Source organism: Onychomys torridus, chromosome 18 (genome assembly GCF_903995425.1).
Source record: "Onychomys torridus chromosome 18, mOncTor1.1, whole genome shotgun sequence".
Classification (NCBI taxonomy): domain Eukaryota; kingdom Metazoa; phylum Chordata; class Mammalia; order Rodentia; family Cricetidae; genus Onychomys; species Onychomys torridus.
This window is the reverse complement of record NC_050460.1, coordinates 46,964,948-46,985,735: the sequence shown is the minus strand read 5'-3', so window position 1 is coordinate 46,985,735 and position 20,788 is coordinate 46,964,948. Positions and strand designations below refer to the sequence as shown.

Below are 20,788 nucleotides of genomic sequence, written 5' to 3'. Positions count from 1 at the left end.
CACTATGACATATGATCATATCCATCACCCATTTTCTTCCTTCAACTTCCTGCATATCTCCCTAACATTCCCACCTTAAAATGTTTTCTTTTTAAATTAGCTTTTTAACTACTAGGCCAAATTAGTGCTTCCATGTGTGCATAAGTATGCAACCACATAACTGGAACATGGGAAACCTACCAATAGGAACAGCTTTGAAAAAGAATGATTTTCCTTCCCTCATCCAGCAGCTATTTTTTTTTTTCTTATAGGCAGGTAAGGAGTTACTTTTTCATGCCCATTAACAAAATAATCCCATGATCTAATAATATTCAGAACATCTTGCCCTCTGGTTCCTAGGGTCACGGTTTTGAAGGAATGGAGGAAACCTGAATGATACTCTTAAAGCATCTATGGCATTGCTTAATTGTAAAATAACAAACAAAGAAACAGTAATAGAGAACATGGTGGATGAGTATCCCTTCGACAAGAACTGACTGTCAATTGATGATTGCACTCAGGTCACATTTTCAGTGTCTATCCTGGTTGATTCCTGAAGAGCCATTAGGCATTTTCTTTCATGAAGTGAGAGCTCATTAATCTAGAGAGGAGAACTCAGCATCAACATCTGCACTTTAAATAAATTTCAGAGAGAAAACAGCATCAAAGTACACATACCAGGTACATTCTCAAGGGACATGTAATAATGATTTGATGAAGACTCTAGAATTTAATTTCTAGTGTAGTTTCATTACAATGAGATCTTTGGTTCAGTATAGAATAATTTCAAACAAGGAAATTCATCAACAGTATTTGGTAAATACCAATACAAATTACATTTGTAGATTATTTTGATCATAGTTAAATGAATTACTAATGATTTCAAACATACATATCAAGGTTTATGATGCTTTCTTGAATTGTCACTGTCACAATTTAACACTATAAATTAACTTGAATTGTAATCATGATTAAGTGAGAGTAGTGGCTCAACAGCCTAGACTTACTTGTTTTGACAAAGTTACAAGGAAGTGGTAGGCAGACCTTGGACACATTACCAATATCTTTCCCTGTTTTGCATATTTCGCTTGTGTTTCTATTCATTCCTCCCTACTTAGGGGTACATTGCATCACCACCTAAACAAATTCTGTGTATTTTCCCGCACTATAAGGTGTTGGTTGTATCATCTAATTTACAGTATCTGCTGACATGGCAAAGTATAGAGCTGTGTAGAAGAATTAAAGACATATGCACCTAGGTTCAGGAAGCCTTGTCTTGTACTGCTGCTCTCCGGCTTGCTATACTCTTGCTCACTTGCAAATTGTCCAGGAATTGCAGTAGCTAAAAATATCCTGCCCTTTGGGAATATATTATGTAATGCAATACAATATTGGTACCAGAGTAGTGCTGTGTTGAATGCCAGAGAAATGGTACCACAACATCTCAACTTCATTTTAAAGTTCAAGAAATATTGAGTGTTGGAGGCAAATAAGGTTAGATGAGGGCATTAGTAGGAGGTCTTACATCATATGCTATATAAAAAACAAATTTTATGAATTTTAAAAACTTGAAGGAGATGGATAATATAACTATATTCATTTAATATATTAAATTAGTATACTCATAACTTATAACTCATAACTTACAATTAAATAACCAGGTGTTTACAATTGGAAACTAACAAATAGAGGCTTTCAGTTCTCCCTCTAACTTGACAACAGCAGCTCATGAATGGTCAATTGTGCCCAGTGTATCGGTAACTATTCTATATTGAGAGAAGAAAGATAGGAAGGAAAATGAAAAAAAAAAAATGTCCAGCACTGAGAATCAGAGGCTTCAATTAAATTGATTCTGGATCATTCCCTCTACACATATATATTACACTAAACAGAATAAAACTAAATTAGTATAAGACATATACTTATATTACAATTTAATATAATACGTACAGATGTATTTTAAGTTTATTTAATGTATAATTAAAAACTGATGGTCCATCAAAAACTAAAAAGAACAGACTGGAATGCATCATAAAATTTGTCAAAATTTTAAAATTCTAGATTGAATAAAGTAGTAGCCAACACTACCAGGAAAGCCTTTCACAAAATTTACAAGCACTAGACATTGCCTAGGTTTCCTCATTTTACCATTTGTGTTCTCCCAGTGGTTTTAAGTATTTCAAGTCTAAAATTTGTGTGTTTGTATGTACATGTGCACTGCTTCTGGGAACAAACATGTGTACATTCATGGATGAATCCCCCAAATGGTCACTAAATCATCTCCATCAGAGTCTTAATCCCCAGTATTGATTATTCAGAGCCACGTTTATTCAGAATAGAAAACTACCCAGCTTTACAAACTGAAAAATTCTGAGGACTGTTATCCACACTTTCTCACTAGTCAATGGCCGCTTTTGAAGTTTCTTGGAAAATAACAATGCTGTATGGAGGTAGAATGATATTTTCCTCCCTCCTGTGTAATTAGAATAGTAATAAAATGATGGCTAAATTTCATAATTATAGCAAAGATCTGCTGTACAGTGGCCTGGTCAAATTAAAGAATAAAAGGTATCAGAAAGACTTCAAAAGGGTGTCTTTTTTTTTAAGACTCTTACAGTTATGTACTCTAAAACAAGCAGGAGAACAAAGCTAAGAGGGTTTCAGTACTTAAAGGCAATTTAAGTACCTGTAAATCCAGCTAAACTAATACAGTTTAATTCTTCCACTAATATTCAGTCCCTCACAAAAGTCAACGCAATTCAATTCTAAAATGAGGAAACATACAGGCAAGGATGGGATTCATTTACTTATTAATTAGATTAGGAAATTCTAAATTTCAAGATGATGGAATTTATTTTTAGATATAAATGCCAAACGCTGTAACTCTGAGCTGGAAAGCTTGCACAAGAAATGCTTCAAATTTGAGAGATACTTAGAATTTTTAGAAAATTTACATTGACTGGGAGATTCCTACACTTTTAGAAAATTTACATAGACTTAGCCTGTTGAGTACTTTTACCCCAAAAATCAGAAATCTCAAGTCTGATGAAATCTAAAACTATCTGTGTGCCATGGCTGCTTCTGGACTTTGAGATGATCAATGTTCTAGCTATTTAAACAACAGATTAAATACATTTTTATAAGGTTTAAAGTAGCAAGATATTGAAAAGCAATGTACACTCAAGAAATTAAAAATACTTTTCTCTGGTAGCAGCTTCCCTCATTTGTTTGTTCTCCATTGTACCACAAATATATTACATATGAGAATAAATTTTCTCATGTTCCATCACAGTATGTAAAAAGTGAGAGATGAAACACCAGCACTCATACTAAAAGGCATCTCAGTAAAGTTTGCTTTTAACATATAAGCAAAACATATGCAGTATATGCAAAATCAAACAGGTATATCATCTCCAAAGAAATATTTATTATGAAGTTAAATATAATAATAAATACAACTTAAATGTATTTATATTACACCCCTGCCTGAAATATTAAATTTTTACTATATAGATAACTTTTTAATATAGGTAATGCTTAAAATATATTTTTTAAAAAGCTGTGAGAAACTCTAGGAAAAGAATAAAAGCTGTGGAGAAACACCAGTCTGCCCCAGGGTTATATACTTCCTACAATTGCCATCTTTACTTTATTGTTCTAATAATGCTATAAAGTGTTGACCTTAAACACCTACCACTTTAGAAGAAAAATGTGAACTAACAGACAACATCAAGGAAAAGAGAAACACCTGTTATGCTACTACAGCCAATTAAAAGGATTTAATTCGTTTTAATCTGATAAAGTTGATTTTTAAAATAGAGTATATTTAAAGCTAAATGCATGTCTTCTCTAAAGCTAATTATACTTTCTTAAAATTTATTGTCTCACAAGTTTCATAATTATAATGTTATAAATTTTAAAACTTTAATATAGAAAGCAAACGTATTCAATAGAGTTTTAAAAAGAGTCACCCAGCTGTCCTCTCATCGATAATCAAGCAGAAGAAAGCAAACAGCAAAGACTTTCCTTGGGTCTATTTATAAGTAGCTCACCTGGTTAGCAATCTGCCGAGCGAGAACATCCATCCTTGATCCTGACTCTGATATCATCTTAGCTGCATAGATTACATCAGTGGTGTGCTTTAGTGGTCCTTTTCCCCTGAAAATAAATGATACATATTAGTTTTCATGGTTCTTACATAAATAGACATAATAAATATACACATGTCAATAGACACACATTTTTTTTATTTTTTATTTTCATTTTTAAGGTGTATTTGTGTGTGTGTGTGTGTGTGTGTGTGTGTGTGTGTGTGTGTGTGTGTGTGGCGGGGGAGTCTGTAGAGACCAGAAGAGTGCATTGATTGGTTACCTTAGATCTAGAGTTACACAGGCTGTTGTTAGGCACCCCCATGAGATCTGAGACCTGAACTTTGGTAATCTACAAGAGTGAAAGCATACCTTAACAAGTGGGTGACTTCTCTAGCCCTAATGTACAATTACACTCATATATGAAAGATTTACAATCCCAAGCAGTAGCAATTATACTTATGTGGTTTGTTGGATAAGCACAAAGAATTATTTAATTCTAGTCTTAAAAAATTTCTAGTCTATGGCATCGCTGGGTGGTGGTGGCACATGCCTTTAATCCCAGCACTTGGGAGGCAGAGCCATGCAGATCTCTGTGAGTTCGAGGCCAGCCTGGTCTACAGAGCAAGATCAGGTCAAGCACCAAAACTACACGAAAAAACCCTGTCTCGAAATAAAACAACAACAAAAAAAAACTATAGTATCAAAATTCAGACAATAATATAAAAGAAGATGAATAGCATTGGGCTTATTCCAATTTTTTATTATAATAAGACTCAGTTTAGAGATAAGTTGGTAGACACAGGTATCTAATGCAAAGATCATTTATACCCAGGATATACATTCAACCTTGCATTGTGAGAAGCCAGGCTACTTATGATTTTTCTCTTTTAATCCATCTTGTACATTTTTCACCTAGTTGCATTAATTTTTATCACATAATCTCTCCTCTATAATTAATTCAAATATATATGCCTGAGAAAATTGTAATGTAGGACCTTTAGTATTACAGTATAAATTAAAGTTTCTTCTCTCTGTGAATCCCTCAGTGTGCTGGTGCTGCTTTAAAGAAGAGAAACCCTGAGTCTAACCAAAGTGACTCTGTTTATTCCAACAGCTCTTCAAATGGAAACGCTGTCAGTTTTGCTGCAATGAATCCAGTGATATTTTTTTCCCCAGACCAAAATGAGTTTGAGCCTGGGAACAGTTAGTTCATCAGGAATTCTGAAAAGGTGTTTCTCTCAAACAATAACCCATCCTTTCTTGTTTTCAATAAAGGTATATTATAAAATCAATTGTTGCACAAAGGCCATGCTGTCCACCCAACTTCATCAGTAAGAGAAAATGCCAGCCTCCAAGTAGCAGCCTGTCGCTTCTGTAAAGCTTCCCATCTTTTGCTCTCAGCTGTCCACTCATGAGTTCTATCACTTCTTTCATTTTATAAGCTGAGCACGAAAGAAAGAAAGAACTTCCCTAGGGTAGGGAAGGAAGGTGTGGTTCCAACCTCAGAGTATCCTGGGGAGTGAGTGGGTCTTGAGAACACCATTTGTGCAGTGATGCTATATGTTTGTTTTATTTCCTCTTGCTTTTGTCTAAATCTGCTTTTATGCTTTTTTCCCTCCTGGGCTTAAGACAAAACAAAATAAAACAAAACAAAAATAAGTAGTATAACACAGTTTTTGAGTACAAATCTGTATTCACATATTTTGGACTGTTTCCAAAAAGAAAAAAAAAAACAAAAAAACAAAGCAACAAAATACCCACTCCCTTGCCGGGTGGTGGTGGCACACAACTTTAGTCCCAGCACTTGGGAGGCAGAGCTAGGAGGATCTCTGTGAATAACAAGGCCAGCCTGGTCTACAGAGCAAGATCCAGGAAAGGTGCAAAGCTACACAGAGAAACCCTGTCTCGAAGAAAAAAAAATACCCACTCCCTACTGTTTGTAACCAATCTGTGCCTCCCTATCTTCCAGGATGGGGCTAGCATTAAACACACAGAGACTTTCTAAGGATTACCTGAGTTTATGTCTCCATCATGCACTAAACATCATCTTAAATAAAGTATGAATTATAAAATAAAATGTGTTACAAATTTAATATAACTATGGCTCATGATAGATTTGTATAAAAATAAGATCACTGTCATGATCACACAGGGTAATTAGATAAGAATGATGATTTCTGCAGGATTCCATTTGTTTCTTTAGTAAGTGTTGAGCTTGATCAAGGAGGAGGTGGAGGAAAACAGACACTTTTCTGTGAATATTGCTTTAAAGGGAATCAGGTAACTCCAAATCTTTATTGTTTTACTAGCCACATGAAGTCTGTCCACCTGGACTAGGATTTGAAAGAGAGATGTTTCTCTATTTCCTATTTTCTGACAAAATAAACAGAGGAAAGACTACCTGAGCAGAGGTAGTTGTCCCATCCATTTATAACTCCCCATTCATTTCCCAACCTCCACTGAGCACTAGGACATAGACTTTAGATGATGATCTTTGTCCTTGGAAGACAATGAGCCCTCAAGGTGTGATTCATGAAAGCGATAATTTCATGATGCTTTCTTTAGAAGAAGGGGGCAGTAATGAGCAGTGTGAGGGTTAACAATAACATAGGAAGGACAAGAAGAGAAAGGTTTTGATTAGGAAAGTCAGGATGGAGATAGTGGGAGAGAGTGTATCTTTGTCTGTGTCTTCGTTACACCTTAGCTTGAATGTAACAGTAGAAACAAAGGTGCAAAATATAGCAGAGATGTTGGAGAAATATATTTGCACACTCCGAAGATGTGCTAGCTGGCTTTGTGTCAACATGACACCAGCTAGGGTCCTCTGGGAAGAAGGAACTCCAGTTGAGAAAATATCTCTATCAAGTTGGCCTGTAAGCAAATCTATAGAGCACATTCTTGCATAATGATTGGTAAGAGAGGGCCCAGACCTCTGTAGGTGGTGCCATTCCTAGGCAGGTGGTTTGGGCTTGTATAAGAAAGCAAACTGAGCAAGCTGTGGGAGCAAGCCAGCAAGTACCCTTCCTGCTTGGTCTATGTTGCAGTTCCTGCCTCCAGGCTCCTACTTTTCTTGAGTTCCTGCCTTGGCTGCCCTCAGGATGGAATGTGATTGGGAAGTGTAAGCCAAATACCTCTCCAGGTTTCTTTTGATTATGGTTTTTATCACAGAAATAAAACACAAATTAATACAGAAGAATATTTCTATACAGTGATTAAAAAGCAGAGTGGCTTTACACTCTGATAAGTAATCTAAGACTCCTGCATCTGTAAGCTGAACACCATAATGTGTGTCTCCTGTGTACATAATCCAAGGGCCTTTTCACTTCTCCTCCTTCATAGTGCATCTCAAAACTATTATATGCAAGATTTCCTCTAAAAATAAACCAGGAAAAACTAAAAAATATCAGTACATATAACACAATGAAAAGCTGGCCTCAGAAATGGCTATCACCACATGCCTTAACTGCTGACACAGGTTTCTTTGCAACTTAAGAGAAAAATCAACATTAATTGTTACAGTATTTGAATTGCTTTTATCAAATTTGCTTTATGCATCAGGGAGGACTGGAAGTTATGTACATGGTTATGTTCAAGCAAGGAATTGCATTTCATTATCTCTATGCCTCTCCAGAGAAAGTTAAACTTAAATAAAGCTGTCTAAGCTCCCAAAAGACAATGCATCAATTTTCAAGGTCTTAAACAATGGACAAAGGTTGTTTCTAAGCAGATCAGCCAAGCCTCTTGCAGCTAAAACAATACACAAAGAGTTATATCTACAGATGGATCTTATCTGCAAAATAAGATATGCCCCTGTATGAAAGCCCTGGGCTAATAGAGGAGAAATTACTTCTAGCTCCAAATATAAACCTTGTTGTGAGACCATGATCTTAAAAGTCACAATAAGTCTTGGTATACCTTCAAGTAATGATAATACAAGATGACAGGCCATGATGACTCCCTTTCGCTCATTCTTAATTAGATGTATTGCCTGGCAAGCTTTTGTCTGAGTGCCAAAGATTTTATGTGCCAACACACATTTTTCAAATGATTCCTTATCATGCCACGCTTCCAGACCAAGCTACAATGCAACTGCAACAAGGACAAATTTTGAACATTCTCAGCCTGAAACATGCTACGTAATGAAGGCTTTTCAAATTGGGGGAATGCAGCTAGAGGTTGTCTGCTGCCTTTATCTTTGTGATGCAATCCTTGAGATTTCTTGTCAGGAAATTGTGCCTTAAATCACAGTTAGATCCTACAAAGAAAGATACCCAGAATAAGGGTGGGGAGAGAGTGAAATATCTAGAGATATTTTAAAGACACTAGAGGCCAGAATTTTTTCTTAATACTAAGTGATCAAAATAATTATCTGCAACTCAACATGGAAGGCTTTGAGGAAGACTGTGAAGTTATTCTTGCTTGTTTCTCTCTCACAATGTATACATTTAAAGAACATCTCGTTATATACAATTCATCTGTCAAAAATTTAAAAATAAGTGCTGTTATACATGTATGAAAACATCAGCATGAGTCAGCAGAACCCACATAAAGCTAGCCCTGTATAAATCCAAGCACATCTCTGGAGAAATGAGAAGCTGACATTGGAGAATCACCACAAACCCAGGGCCAGCTAGCATGTAGCCATTATTAGCAAATGAGAGTCCCTGTTGCAGACAGGTGGGATGGAGAAAGCTGACACCAGCGTTACCACCATACATGTGGTGTGGCACATGATTACCTACACTCAAACACATGAATGCTCTCATAAAGACACAAACACATGCACATGCACACACCCTCATTCATAGATACATACATTTATCCCAACATGCATAAAATTACAAGTTTTAAATCATATGACAAAAGACATAATGAGAAAAACTTAATGAAATGCAGATAACATAGATTTTTATCATATTTAGGTGAGTGAAAAAATTCTTTGAAAATTCAATTTATTAGTTCAATAAACACCTCCTGTCCATTTCTAACATTATTATGTACTTAACTCATCACATTTTATTGTATAGAGGCCTCTTCTTTCTTTCTCTTTGGTTTCAATAAACAACATAGAAACTATGAGTCATAGAGTTCCACTTATAAGAGTTCTGGCCTAATAAAAATAGTATTGAATCATTTCTGCTTTCAGAGAAAAAGTATATCATTGAAATGATTTGATATTTTGTGTTAACAAGTAAACACAAAATAAAAAAAAACTTAATTATATTGTTCACGTTTTGCAGCCTCTATGTCTTTGATGAAAATTCACATGTATGAGACCTAGACCTTGCGATTCAATCCTCTTTTCATTTGATATTAATATGATATATATATACACATATATGTGTGTGTGTATGTGTTAAGATGAAAACCATGATAATATATATTTCCCATAATAGTGAACACATTTATCCTTTTCTGAATTCTAGCCAAAGCTAAATATATATTATTTTATAATTATTATCATTTCTCTGTGATTTCATTATGAAAAATTTGCCCCACAGGCATACATGTTTGAATATTTTCAGGTATTGTCTTTGGGGGGGTTGACATTGGACCTAGCTGAATGACTTTAGGTCACTAGGGATAAGTGATGAAGAGTCTAAGGTAGGTTCCAGTCTAACTTTCTACTGCTTGGTTTCCCAGATTGTCAGAAGGTCCCACAAGATCTCATCACCACCCTTCAAACTTCCCCAATTTCCATGCACCTACACGTGGATAGGTTGTAATCCATGAAACCCTTATAAACCCAAATTAAACCCTTCCATTTCTGTCAGGAATTTAGTCACAACAGCAGAAAAAGTAATGAGAATAGATCTAATTTATTTTCTGTTCCCATGGTAAGAAAGTCTGACCAAAATTGGCTTGGATGTGGAAAGGGTTTATCCAGCTTATACTTGCAGGTTCTTTGTTGAAGAAAGTCAGGGCAAGAACATAAGCAAGAGCTTGTAGCAGACACCATAGTGGAAAGCTGTTTGCTTGCTCAGTCACAGATTCATGCTAACTAGCTTTCTTTAAAAAGCCTGGGACCACTTGCCTAAGGAATGGTGCCTCCCACAGTTAGCTGGATACCCCTACATTAATTAACAGCCAAAACATATCCCACAGACATTCCCTCGCAGACCAACCTGATAAAGAAAATTCACAACTTACTTTCTCTTAGGTCCCTCTACCTTGTGTCAAGTGCTAACTAGGACAAACCCTAGTGGTTTAAGACTGTTATTCTGTGGAAGAATGTGAAGGAGAGGAAAGCTAAATATGTTTTGACTGAGTTATTTAGCTTAGAAATATTAACAATGGGGTTTAAATTTAAGTAATGTGGAGTGGTATCTTCTTTTAGAAACAGCAGTGTATTACATTTCCTAAAACATAATGAGCAATAGTAAAAACAAACAAACAAACAACCACAACGAAAACAAAAAACCTTAACAGCGGTAAGAGTTACTCTAGATGTAATTACTGGCAGAGTAGAGACCACAGTACATGCATGTGTGTGCAGGAGCCAGAAGACATAGGCTCTCCTGGAGCTGGAATTACAGGGAGTTGTATACTGCCTGATGTGGGTAATGAAAACTGAACTCTACTCCTCTGCAAGAGTTGTATGTGTTCTTTACTGTTGAACCATCTTCAGTCCTACCTTTGCTTTTTTTTTTAACTTAAAAATTGCACTACTTTTCATATATCAAGTGAGTTAATTACATTGAATTACTTCATTTTTTTCTGCTGACAGTGTTGCTCATTAGCCACAGTCATAACATCTTTTTATTAGTAAAGAAAAGAAGCATAAAAGATACATAGATAGATACATAGATACACAGATTTTAAAATATTTAAAATATAAATAGACATGCGTACACACACTCATGTGTTAGAGATAGAGACAGAGAGAGGAGAGAGAAACAGAGACGGGGAGGGAGAGACAGAGACAGAGTGTGGAAAGCTGTAGAGATGCCATTACTAAAATCTAAACAAGTTTGTATAAAATAATGACAGAAATAAGTCCCCCTTTCCCTTCAGTGCCTTCGATTCCCAAATTTTCCTTCCCTTGTTAGTATTATATTAAATCCCAGAAAAAAAATGGGAAAAACAACATGAATAAATGAAAACAGCTAACCTCACAGGATAAGGGTAAAAGTAGAATTAAAAGAGAGGGATTCTTTAACAAAGGTTATTTATTTTTATTGTGAATGAAACAGAGTTATTTCTGACAGAAAGTAACTGGATATTTTTCTTATGCAAAATAAAAGTATATTTCCCTGTGGAAAAAAATTGTTAAATTTGTACTAAAAATACTTTCAGTAACAAAGTTTACTCTGTGGTCATCATGTTCTAGATACATCACACTGCTTCAGAATTTATTCAGTTTTTCCACACAGTAGTGCTAGGTGGAGCTGTGAAGGCTTTGAATGCCACCTATTGACTTATTTATAGTTGTATTCTAAGTGCTTCTATAACCACACACTATGTTCTACTGTTGGACATTGCTTGTACCCTGTTAAACAGAGAATCAGATCTTAGAAATTCAAAGTTCCTTCACTTTTCTCCAAAGGATATGAGTACAGATAACTTTAAACTGAGTGACAAGGTGGGCAAGTCATTAGCACTTTGGGGCACATCACAGGATAACATCCTAGGTGTTCTCAACTTATGTGCCCTTCAGCACCACAACCTCATGGATAAACGTGATGCAACATTTTAGATATTGTGAAGTAAAGCCCAAGGATTAGAGGTTAACATCCACTGTCTGAGGGGAGACCTCTTAAAGCTACATTCTCCATTCACATGCACCAATGCCAAACTTTACAGAATAAGTAACCTGCTTGGATCAATTTTTTTTTTTTTTTACAACAGCAATCTGAATTTTCTTTTTCTTCATTATTTTCTCCCTGTTTGGCTTGGATCTAAAATTAAAGGGAATAGTTACAAAAAAATATATGAGGGAAAAGTCGCAATTATTATTCACTTGACTTCTGGTTCAGAGATGGACTGGGCCTTAGTTTTCAGGACCTGATAATAACCTGTACAGTTTAGTATACCACAATTGAAGACCACAGCATTGACTGTGGCTCTTAACACTGACGAAAATAACAGTCATTTGGTCTGTTCTGGTGTGGAACGGGCACTTTCTGTGCCGTCACGGCATCCTCTATGTCACACGGTGTTTTTACTTTTGTGATCAGCTATTCTTTGCTGTCCACACGATGTTTGCACTGTTTCTACCACCACTGAACCAACCACCAATTTCAAAGCAACTCAAGGGCCTTCGAACAACTCAGATTTATTATTGTACATTTCCAGAGGCCAGCCATCCAAAACAAATTTCATTACAGCAAAGTTTAACTTTCAGCAGGAATTGTCTCTGCTAGAAGATCCAGCCTCTACCCTTTGCCAGAGACTAGATGGTATCTGGTGGACCTCAGCTTGTGGTTCTTCTGTGTTCAGTGCATGTCCCTACAGCATCTGCCTTTTTTTTTCTTTTTTGATACATCATGGCCTACTCTGTTATCTTCCTGTTCCCTCCTGTAAAGAGCCCTGCAATAGGAAACAACTCAGATGATCATTTCATCACGAAACCCCTTCTGCAAGGTTCCTTTCTCCCAAAAAGGTGATAGTCACTGGTTCTCAGTGTTAGGCAATAGGCTTCTTGCATGCTCCTCATTAAGCCTGTCATCATCCTCAAGAGTTACCACCAAGGAATCAGAGTTACCTTCTGTGAGAAAGACACTTGTTTCCAAGTTCATATAAAATCCGCTCTCCAGTGGGCTTTTAGGACTTGTTTCTGTAAAGACTTATTGTTTTGTGACTTGACCTGTTCATTTCCCACTGTTAGTGAAAGTTTCTCCCTGTTCTAAACCAGTTGCTAGCTATCTGCTTATGGTCTTTTTCTTGGTGTTGACAATAATGCAGGTGACCAGGGGTCGCTTTGTGGGGACATGGGCAAACCAGGATTATCCAGAGATACATTGTGTGTGTTTGGTGTTCTCCTCCCCAGTTTACTACCCTAAAATGTAATGTATCGGCCTATTGACCTGGTGCTACTCCTAATTCCTGGTGTCACCTAGAGTCTCTCAAAACATAGCACAGTCTTATGACAAGAGAGGAGTTCATTTAGGAGACGGAGAAAACATTTCAGGTGATTACTCCATGTACTCATTTGTTCTTTGAGACTCATGGGAGATGAAAGCATCTTTCCATAACACATCCAGAAATGACACCCATTGCACACTTGAAGAGCTCACTCAGAAATAATATTGTAGTTACAAATGCTTAAAAATGCACCTTGAAGAAGATGGTTACTGATGTTGTGATATACAGGGTAGCATAGTTTCTCAATGGTGATGCTCCAGACAGGTGAGTGGTGAGAACTAATAAGGAAAATCTTCTGTACTTTACTTGCCAGAGACAAAACACCCTACCATGCCTCCCTTCCTATTTTCAAAGAACTTTAAGTCATTATTCATGGACATCTTTTCAGATAATGGGAAATCTGTGCTCAGCTCTATCATTTGAAAACAGGTCTTTGCTCACCTCTACACATTACTCCCTGAGTGTGTACATTAATCAAAGCCAGTATACTGTAAATACAATCACACAATCTGACTGGGGAATCCCTCTTTTTCCTCATGACAGTGACGCAGCCTTAATCATGCACAAAATCTCTTACAGACCCAGAGCATTTTTTTTTTCCAGTTCCACCTGATATATTATGAGACACTGTCTCCTCACCGTCTTTTACTACCAGACCACATTTTGTGGTCTCAAAAAATACTCAATTTTCTGTTCTGGAAAATAGTATCATCTAGCCATTATTTCTTAGCCTCTGACCTTCTCAAAGCCTACTAACTACCTTCTAACTCTAATCGCTATTTGGTGTTATGCTCAGGTATGAGGAAGCAAAGAAGTGACAGCCCACTGACTTAGTCAAAAACTGTTACAATTAATAGAGGGTTCCAGGGCTGGTTCAAGAGTGATGTACCACCAGTCCAGCTCTTCACTGAAAGGATCAGAACCCACCCACTGACCTTTTGCATAGCCTTTTTACCCCGAGTCTAGCAGCCACAGTTACACCTTATTAAATTTTAGTACACTATATGTGTACTGTTAGCAAATGACTTATTAAGGCTGAGTATGACTTAAGGCACATTGTCTTATGCAGCTACTCTTCATGGGACTGTGCCCTTCCTGCTGAGTCAAAGATTTACGTACTTTATTAAATTATTATATTACAAGATGACTCGAAGTCGATTTTAAAAGGTATAATGCATCGGTGTGTATGTGTGTATGTGTGTGTGTGTGTGTGTGTGTGTGTGTGTGTGTGTGTGTGTGTTGGTGTGTGTTTGTGTGTGTGTGTGTGTGATGATTGTCCTCATCCAGGTGTCAATGTTTGCTGTCTTTCTCAATCATTCCCCGCCTGATTTTTTGAGATGAGTTCTCTTAATTTTAAAACTACCAATTCCGTGAAGCTTGCTGTCTAGTGAGCCCTGAATATCCAGGAATCATCTGTCTGCATGACTCATACGTGGACAATAGGTATTTGCCTAGAGATTGAACTCTGGATCACATACATGCATGACAAGAACTTTGCTAAGTTATCTTTCAAGTTCTTGGAGGTTGTGATATAAAAATTGAAATGATTACTGTAACTCAGAAATTTTATTATTTTATTATCATGTTTGCTTTAGTCTTTTATCAGAATCAATGCCTAGCTATTTACCTAATGCAACATAAGACAACATACATTTTGAGGGGGTGGGTTCAATGAACCTTATTGATGGTATTCAAAAGAGTAGATCTCCCTAAGCCACTCCCTTTCTTATGGGGGCCTTTGATTGAAACAGTGAGAGGAGATGCTCAATTTTGGGGCTCATTGTTGGGACAGGGATTCTTCATCAGCTGAGGGTCTTACATTCTGCTGGGGTGGATGGTCTGAGGCCCCTTAGTCCTTAGAGGTCATGTTGGACATGAGATCATCAAGCTGTTGCTGTAGCCATATTTGTTGTCATGCCAGGAAAAGGGCTTTACAAAGCTCATTTTACTGAGAGTAATTTCAGCTCCAGCATCAAAGCGGAAGAACAGGTGTCACTGTTAAAGTCACAGGAGACAACCTGATCATCAACATAGGCCAGGATGCCCCTGATGCCTGCCTCATCACCTTTTTGATGCCATTATACTAGACAGCTTTCTCCAGGTGGCATGTCAGCCCCATTATGGACATATTGGAGATAGGAACAGGGAAGGTATGCCAGAAAGCATCCCATTCATCTCTGGTATGTCTTTACCCATGCCTTGGCAGGACCAGTAGATGCAGAGATGATGTTCTGGGCAGCCTAATAGCCATTATGCTACTTTCTGCTCCTATGTGTTCTAGACACAGATGTATCTTTCTGTAAAAATGCCAGCCTTGTCCCTGAGACACAGTGATGAAGGCTGAAATAAACAGATTTCGCTGTATTGGATACATGTTCACCAGAGCTTCCTTCAACTGTGGCAAAGTGGATGCTGGTGCCATCAATGGCCTCTTCATTGACTTCACCTGCATGGTCTACATGTTCCAGTATGACTCTATCCACATCAAATTCCATGGCATGGTCAAGGCTGAGAATGGGAAAATTGTCATCAATGGGAAGGCCATCTTCATCTTCCAGAAGTGAGATCATACCAGTTAAATGGGGTGATGCTGGTGCCTAGTATGTTGTGGAGACTACTGATGTCTTCACCAACATAAAGAAGGCTGGGGCCAATTTGAAGGGTGGACTGAAAGGGTCCTTATCTCTACCCCTTCTGCTGATGTCTCCATTTTTGTGATGAGTATGAACTAAAAGAATTTAGTTCATTCAAGGCAACTCATTCAAGGTTGTTGGCAATGCTTCCAATATCACCAACTTCTTAGCCTCCTCTTCCTATTCATCTTCCCCCCTCCCTCCATTCCCCCTCCATGACTCTCCCTACCTCCCTTCCTCCTTTCTTCCATCCCTTTCACTTCTGCTCTTTATTTCCAGATGAAAGACACTGTTGTGATCCTGCATGTGCCACAGGTCAGGATGTCAGGCCATATGGGTACCCAGGGCAGCAACCATTCTTGTGTTCTTGAGGTTTGTTTCAATCAGTTTACTCTTTCTGAAAATTGGTCTCAGACTTTTGCCAACATTCTTTTGAAAATTCAATGAGCCACAAGTGCTCAAAAGTCAATTGAAGTAATTACCCTTGTCTGTTGCCTGGAACTGTCCTTCCAAGTCCAGGAGTTCCGCTTTGAAGGAGTGTACTGTATCACAAAACATCAATCTTAGTGGAGTGGGGTCATTTAGAAGACACAGATGGGAAATGTTAGGAATGAGACTCCCAAGTGAAATAGGAATCCTTTTGACTTGATTGGAGGGAAAGTTGTGTCAGTGGCTGGCACTCATTAAGTATCCCATTCCAATAGAACAATAAGGGACCTTTGCAGTACTGTGCTCAACTCCATCATTTTCTTCTCCTAGCAGCCTGCATCCCAAAGCACTCTTTTCTCCCATGGAAGTTTTGTTCTAGAAGTATGAAACATTCTTGATTGTAGCCAAGCTGCTCTCTTGGAGGCCATTACTTAGTTTATTTCATCAAGGAAAGGGTGAATGACATGTTTGATCTTTACAAACCACGTGTGTATTCTGCTGTGCTGGTGAGGTCAGTATATCATGAAACATATACATAAGCTACAAAGGGATCAAATAAGCTGAGCATAATTGCTCATGCCTTTAATGCCAGTACTCTGGAGGCAGAGGCAGGCAGATCTTTATGATTTTAAGGCCACCCTGGTCTACATATCAAGTTCCAGGACAGCCAAGGCTACACAGCAGACCCTGTCTCAAGGAAACCAAAACCAAACCAAACCATTTACCTATCATCCCAACAAACATATAAAACAATAACAAACAAGGATCAAGTAAAGATGGACAATATTTTAAATATCTCACTAATGATGACATCCCCAAACACCCTCAATATTCACCTGCAGGAAATATAAAGTTGGTATTAAGGATGTTACCCTTATTTTAAGATGTATCCTTGGCAGCAGATTTTAATAACCTTCTTATCTTTTTATTAGATTATTAATTACCAATTTTGTGACTGGCTGCCATCTACTCTTAGAAATACAGAAGCTGTCAATATTGAAACCCATTACTTAGATTTTCAATTACTCTCAATCCATGGTTTCTTTCCTAAAAATAAAAAATAAAATAAAAACAGGTCCCATTTAAGAAGGGATAGCTCACTAGTTGCTTTTGCATGGCCGTTAGAAAGAATGTAAGGAGGAAACAATGATTGGCTTGGGGTTTCAGGTTTCAGCCCATGGTTGCCGGGCCCCACACAATAAAGCAGAACATCATGCCATGTATGGCAGAGGAGATTCTTCACCTGTTGATGAAGAGGGGGGGGAAAGGGAGCAGACAGCACTTAGCTACATCTTCCCCTCTGTCCTTTTGTTCAGTTCATGGGATGTTGCCATGGTCACCAATTAATCCTCTCTGCCAGTTGTCATTGGATGTTAACTATAACCACTATCTTAGTCAAAATGAGATGGTATCATTAATAAATCCATTTAGCTATGAAAGCTATAAAATACATATCAGTGTCAGTTATGAGTCAAATCCTGATAAGAGCATAAAAAGGTTTTAGAAATGAAGACAAATAAGCTTTTGAATATTTTCATTTTCCAAAATAACTCAGTATGTCTCTATTTTAGAAACTAATACTTAAAAATCATAGCTGAGTGCTTTGTTTTGTTTTGTTTTGTTTTGTTTGTTTTTTTAGGTCTTTCCTATTATCTAAAGCAGAGAAAAGATGCCATTCTTTTGAACAGTTCTGGCATTTTCTCTGTACATTGGTCTATAGTTATCACTTTCTACTTGAGAGTAACAGAAAACAGGTCTTCTCTTGAATAAGACCCGAGCTTGTTGGGCAGATGTCTCCTATGTTTCCTGTATTATTTTGAGGCAAAGAAAACAGAAATGAGATTAACTTCTATACCAAAGTTCTTCCAAAAATACTCATTTCAGGAGATAAATTAATTTATTCTATACCCAAGGAAATAAACTTCATAGTCAGAACTTTCATTGAAAAAAATGATAATTAGAATACATACACAAGGGGTAGAAGAATAAGAAAAAAATAATTCTTTTGAAGGTTTGTGCAAAAGGTCAAATTTTCAAAGGATAATCATCTTTGAATAGCTAAAATTATACAACAGATGAATATCCTAAAAATGTTTTTATTCTAATTTTTTAATATGCATGAACTCTCAACATTATAATTATCTATCATATATCATTCTTCTCTCATTCTGAATTAGTTCCAAATAGAGACTAGGCGTGATCATAAGGACATGTTTTTATTGCTCCTCATTTTAGATGCTGGCAGGAAGCATTATGTAAGTCACAAAACAACCAAAAGCAGTTATTCCTGTGAGCACAGATGCTAGGAATCATTTTAGGGGCTTTGGAGAATGGAAAGGAACCGAGGTATGAAGGAGAAATCTACACTGAAACCCAGAAAACCCTGCCACAGTTATCAGCAGTAATAAAAGAATTAATAATGAGAATTCACAGGAAAGAAATGAATCACTCAGTATTTAAATGTAGCCTTTCTTTCAAGAAATATGGCAGACACCTGAAGGGCAGGAAATAGCACATTCTTCTGTATCTCCTGAGTGCTGATTTCCACATCCTTTAGTCCAGCCTGTTCCCCACACATTATGTCTCCAAAGAACCATCGAATGCAAGTTATTGATTTACTTGTCTTTTCAAATGTCAAGTTCACCTTCTTGTGCAATACAAATGGTAACTTTGTGGGGTGTGGGTGTTCTGGGTACAGAAACCTGAACAAAAGTAGGAGAAGCAAAGGGAGGTGCATGTCAGACCATTCTGTAATGCATGAGGCCGTGCCCTTCTGTCCGAAGCTGTCTCTACTAGAAATGGACTCATAGAGACTAGGTTTCATATTGAACTTCAAAAAAAGATGGCTTGGTAATGCTCAAGCATATGTTTTCATTTTGCTCTTCTATTAACTATGAACAGGTGATTCTTAGATTGCCTTGGAATTTGGGCTCATCTATTGTCGTGCAATGGCAGGTCATACTTAATCCTATGTTGGGCAGATTATATAATACTGCCTCATCTCTGACATCACTTAGTCCCTGACTTTGGGGTATATTCAGTATCAGTTTATGGATATCTGCTGACCTTTGGTCACATGCTTGCCATTCTCAAATCCCTCCTACATACAACTATTTGCTTTCTTGCTGCTTCCTTCCTGCACATAGCCTCCCTCTGTATAAATATTTTTTTTTATTTGACATCTTTTCTTTCCCCTTCCTAGGCTGTCATCAAATTCATTGTATTCTTACTGAATGCCTCACCACACTAAGCCTCTTTCACATCTGGATCCACTTTCTTTAGACTTTACCTATTGTAATCTAGCCCTGTACTCCAATGATAAAACTAGATGTGCATCTTTGTTTCCTTGTTGACTCAAGAGATTATTGACCTTGGATTTCAAAGAAGTCTTTATATTATGCACTATGACAAGTTTTCATTGTGCAGCATTTTACAGACTAAGGAAGTATTTCCCCTGGACTAGTTGGTGGTTGCTGTTTACAGCAAGCATTAAATACAGGGGCAGTAGTGACTGTGAACTCTCATTCCAACATGACTGATGTGTGTAAACTCACAGCTGGATTATATTCAGAAAGAAGCAGACTAGGGGTCAATCAAACCCAGCATTTCTGATTTTGCCCTATGTTGATCCTATCACACATTACCAGTTTCTTTTATCTTCCTCAGAGCCAAAAATCAACACACTGCTCCTCTTCATTTGTTTAATCCTGAAAGATTTTTATCTCACCAAGACTCTTTTCAGAAAAGCTGGCATGCATTTCATTCATAGAGACTGGATTAGTTTATAATTTAACATATTATTCGTGATTATTGTATATGTGTGGTAATTTGCTTGGTGACTTATTAGATATGAATAAGAATAAATGTTATCTATTCTCCACAGAATGGACTGGTGACATGGAAACATGTCCTAATGAAAAGACCATGTGGGTCATGACAGTCTTCTCTATTTTATTTTAAGCATGAGTATAAAAGTAGAAAAGTGGTTGTTCCATTCATCTATTCATTTACTATTCATTGAATTTATTTATTGAGTTGTAGCAGACTTTCTTGGACTGCTAGCATGCAAATCATGACATGGAGACTTATATTTGTCCCACTAGCTCTTATAACTTATATTAACCTGTGTCTCTTCATCTGAATTTTGCCTCAAGGCTTTTTATCTTTCTTTCATCTTGTGTGTCCTACATTCACTGCTTCCTCAATGTCTGGCTGGCTGGTGGCTGGCTGGTGGCTGGCTGGTGGCTGGCTGATATTTGGCTGATAGCTGGCTGGTGGCTGGCTGGCTTCTGGGCCCAGGTATTTCCCTCTCTTTCTCCCTCATTCTCTCTCATTCCTGGAGTATAGATTCTTTCTCCTACTTCTTCTATCTGCCCATTAGCCCTGCCTATCTCTATACTGCCTAGCTATTGGCCATTTATCTTTGTACTAGGCCAATCAGGTGCCTTAGGCAGACAAAGCAACACATCCTTACATTGTTAATCAAATGCAGCACAAACAAATGTAACACATCTTTACATAGTTAAAGTAATATTCCACAAAATTGTGAACTTTTTCTGTGGACTAAGACCT

General features: G+C 37.3%; 1 protein-coding gene across 1 annotated transcript in view; it reads right to left on the bottom strand.

The window, feature by feature from the left end:
• The window catches only part of Ctnna3 (catenin alpha 3), a 1,414,880-nt gene that overhangs the window by 59,849 nt on the left and 1,334,243 nt on the right, over positions 1-20,788 (bottom strand). The window contains exon 21 of the mRNA XM_036167773.1: positions 4,032-4,137. Coding sequence (XP_036023666.1) covers positions 4,032-4,137 — 106 coding nt within the window. The remainder of the gene's footprint in view (positions 1-4,031; positions 4,138-20,788) is intronic.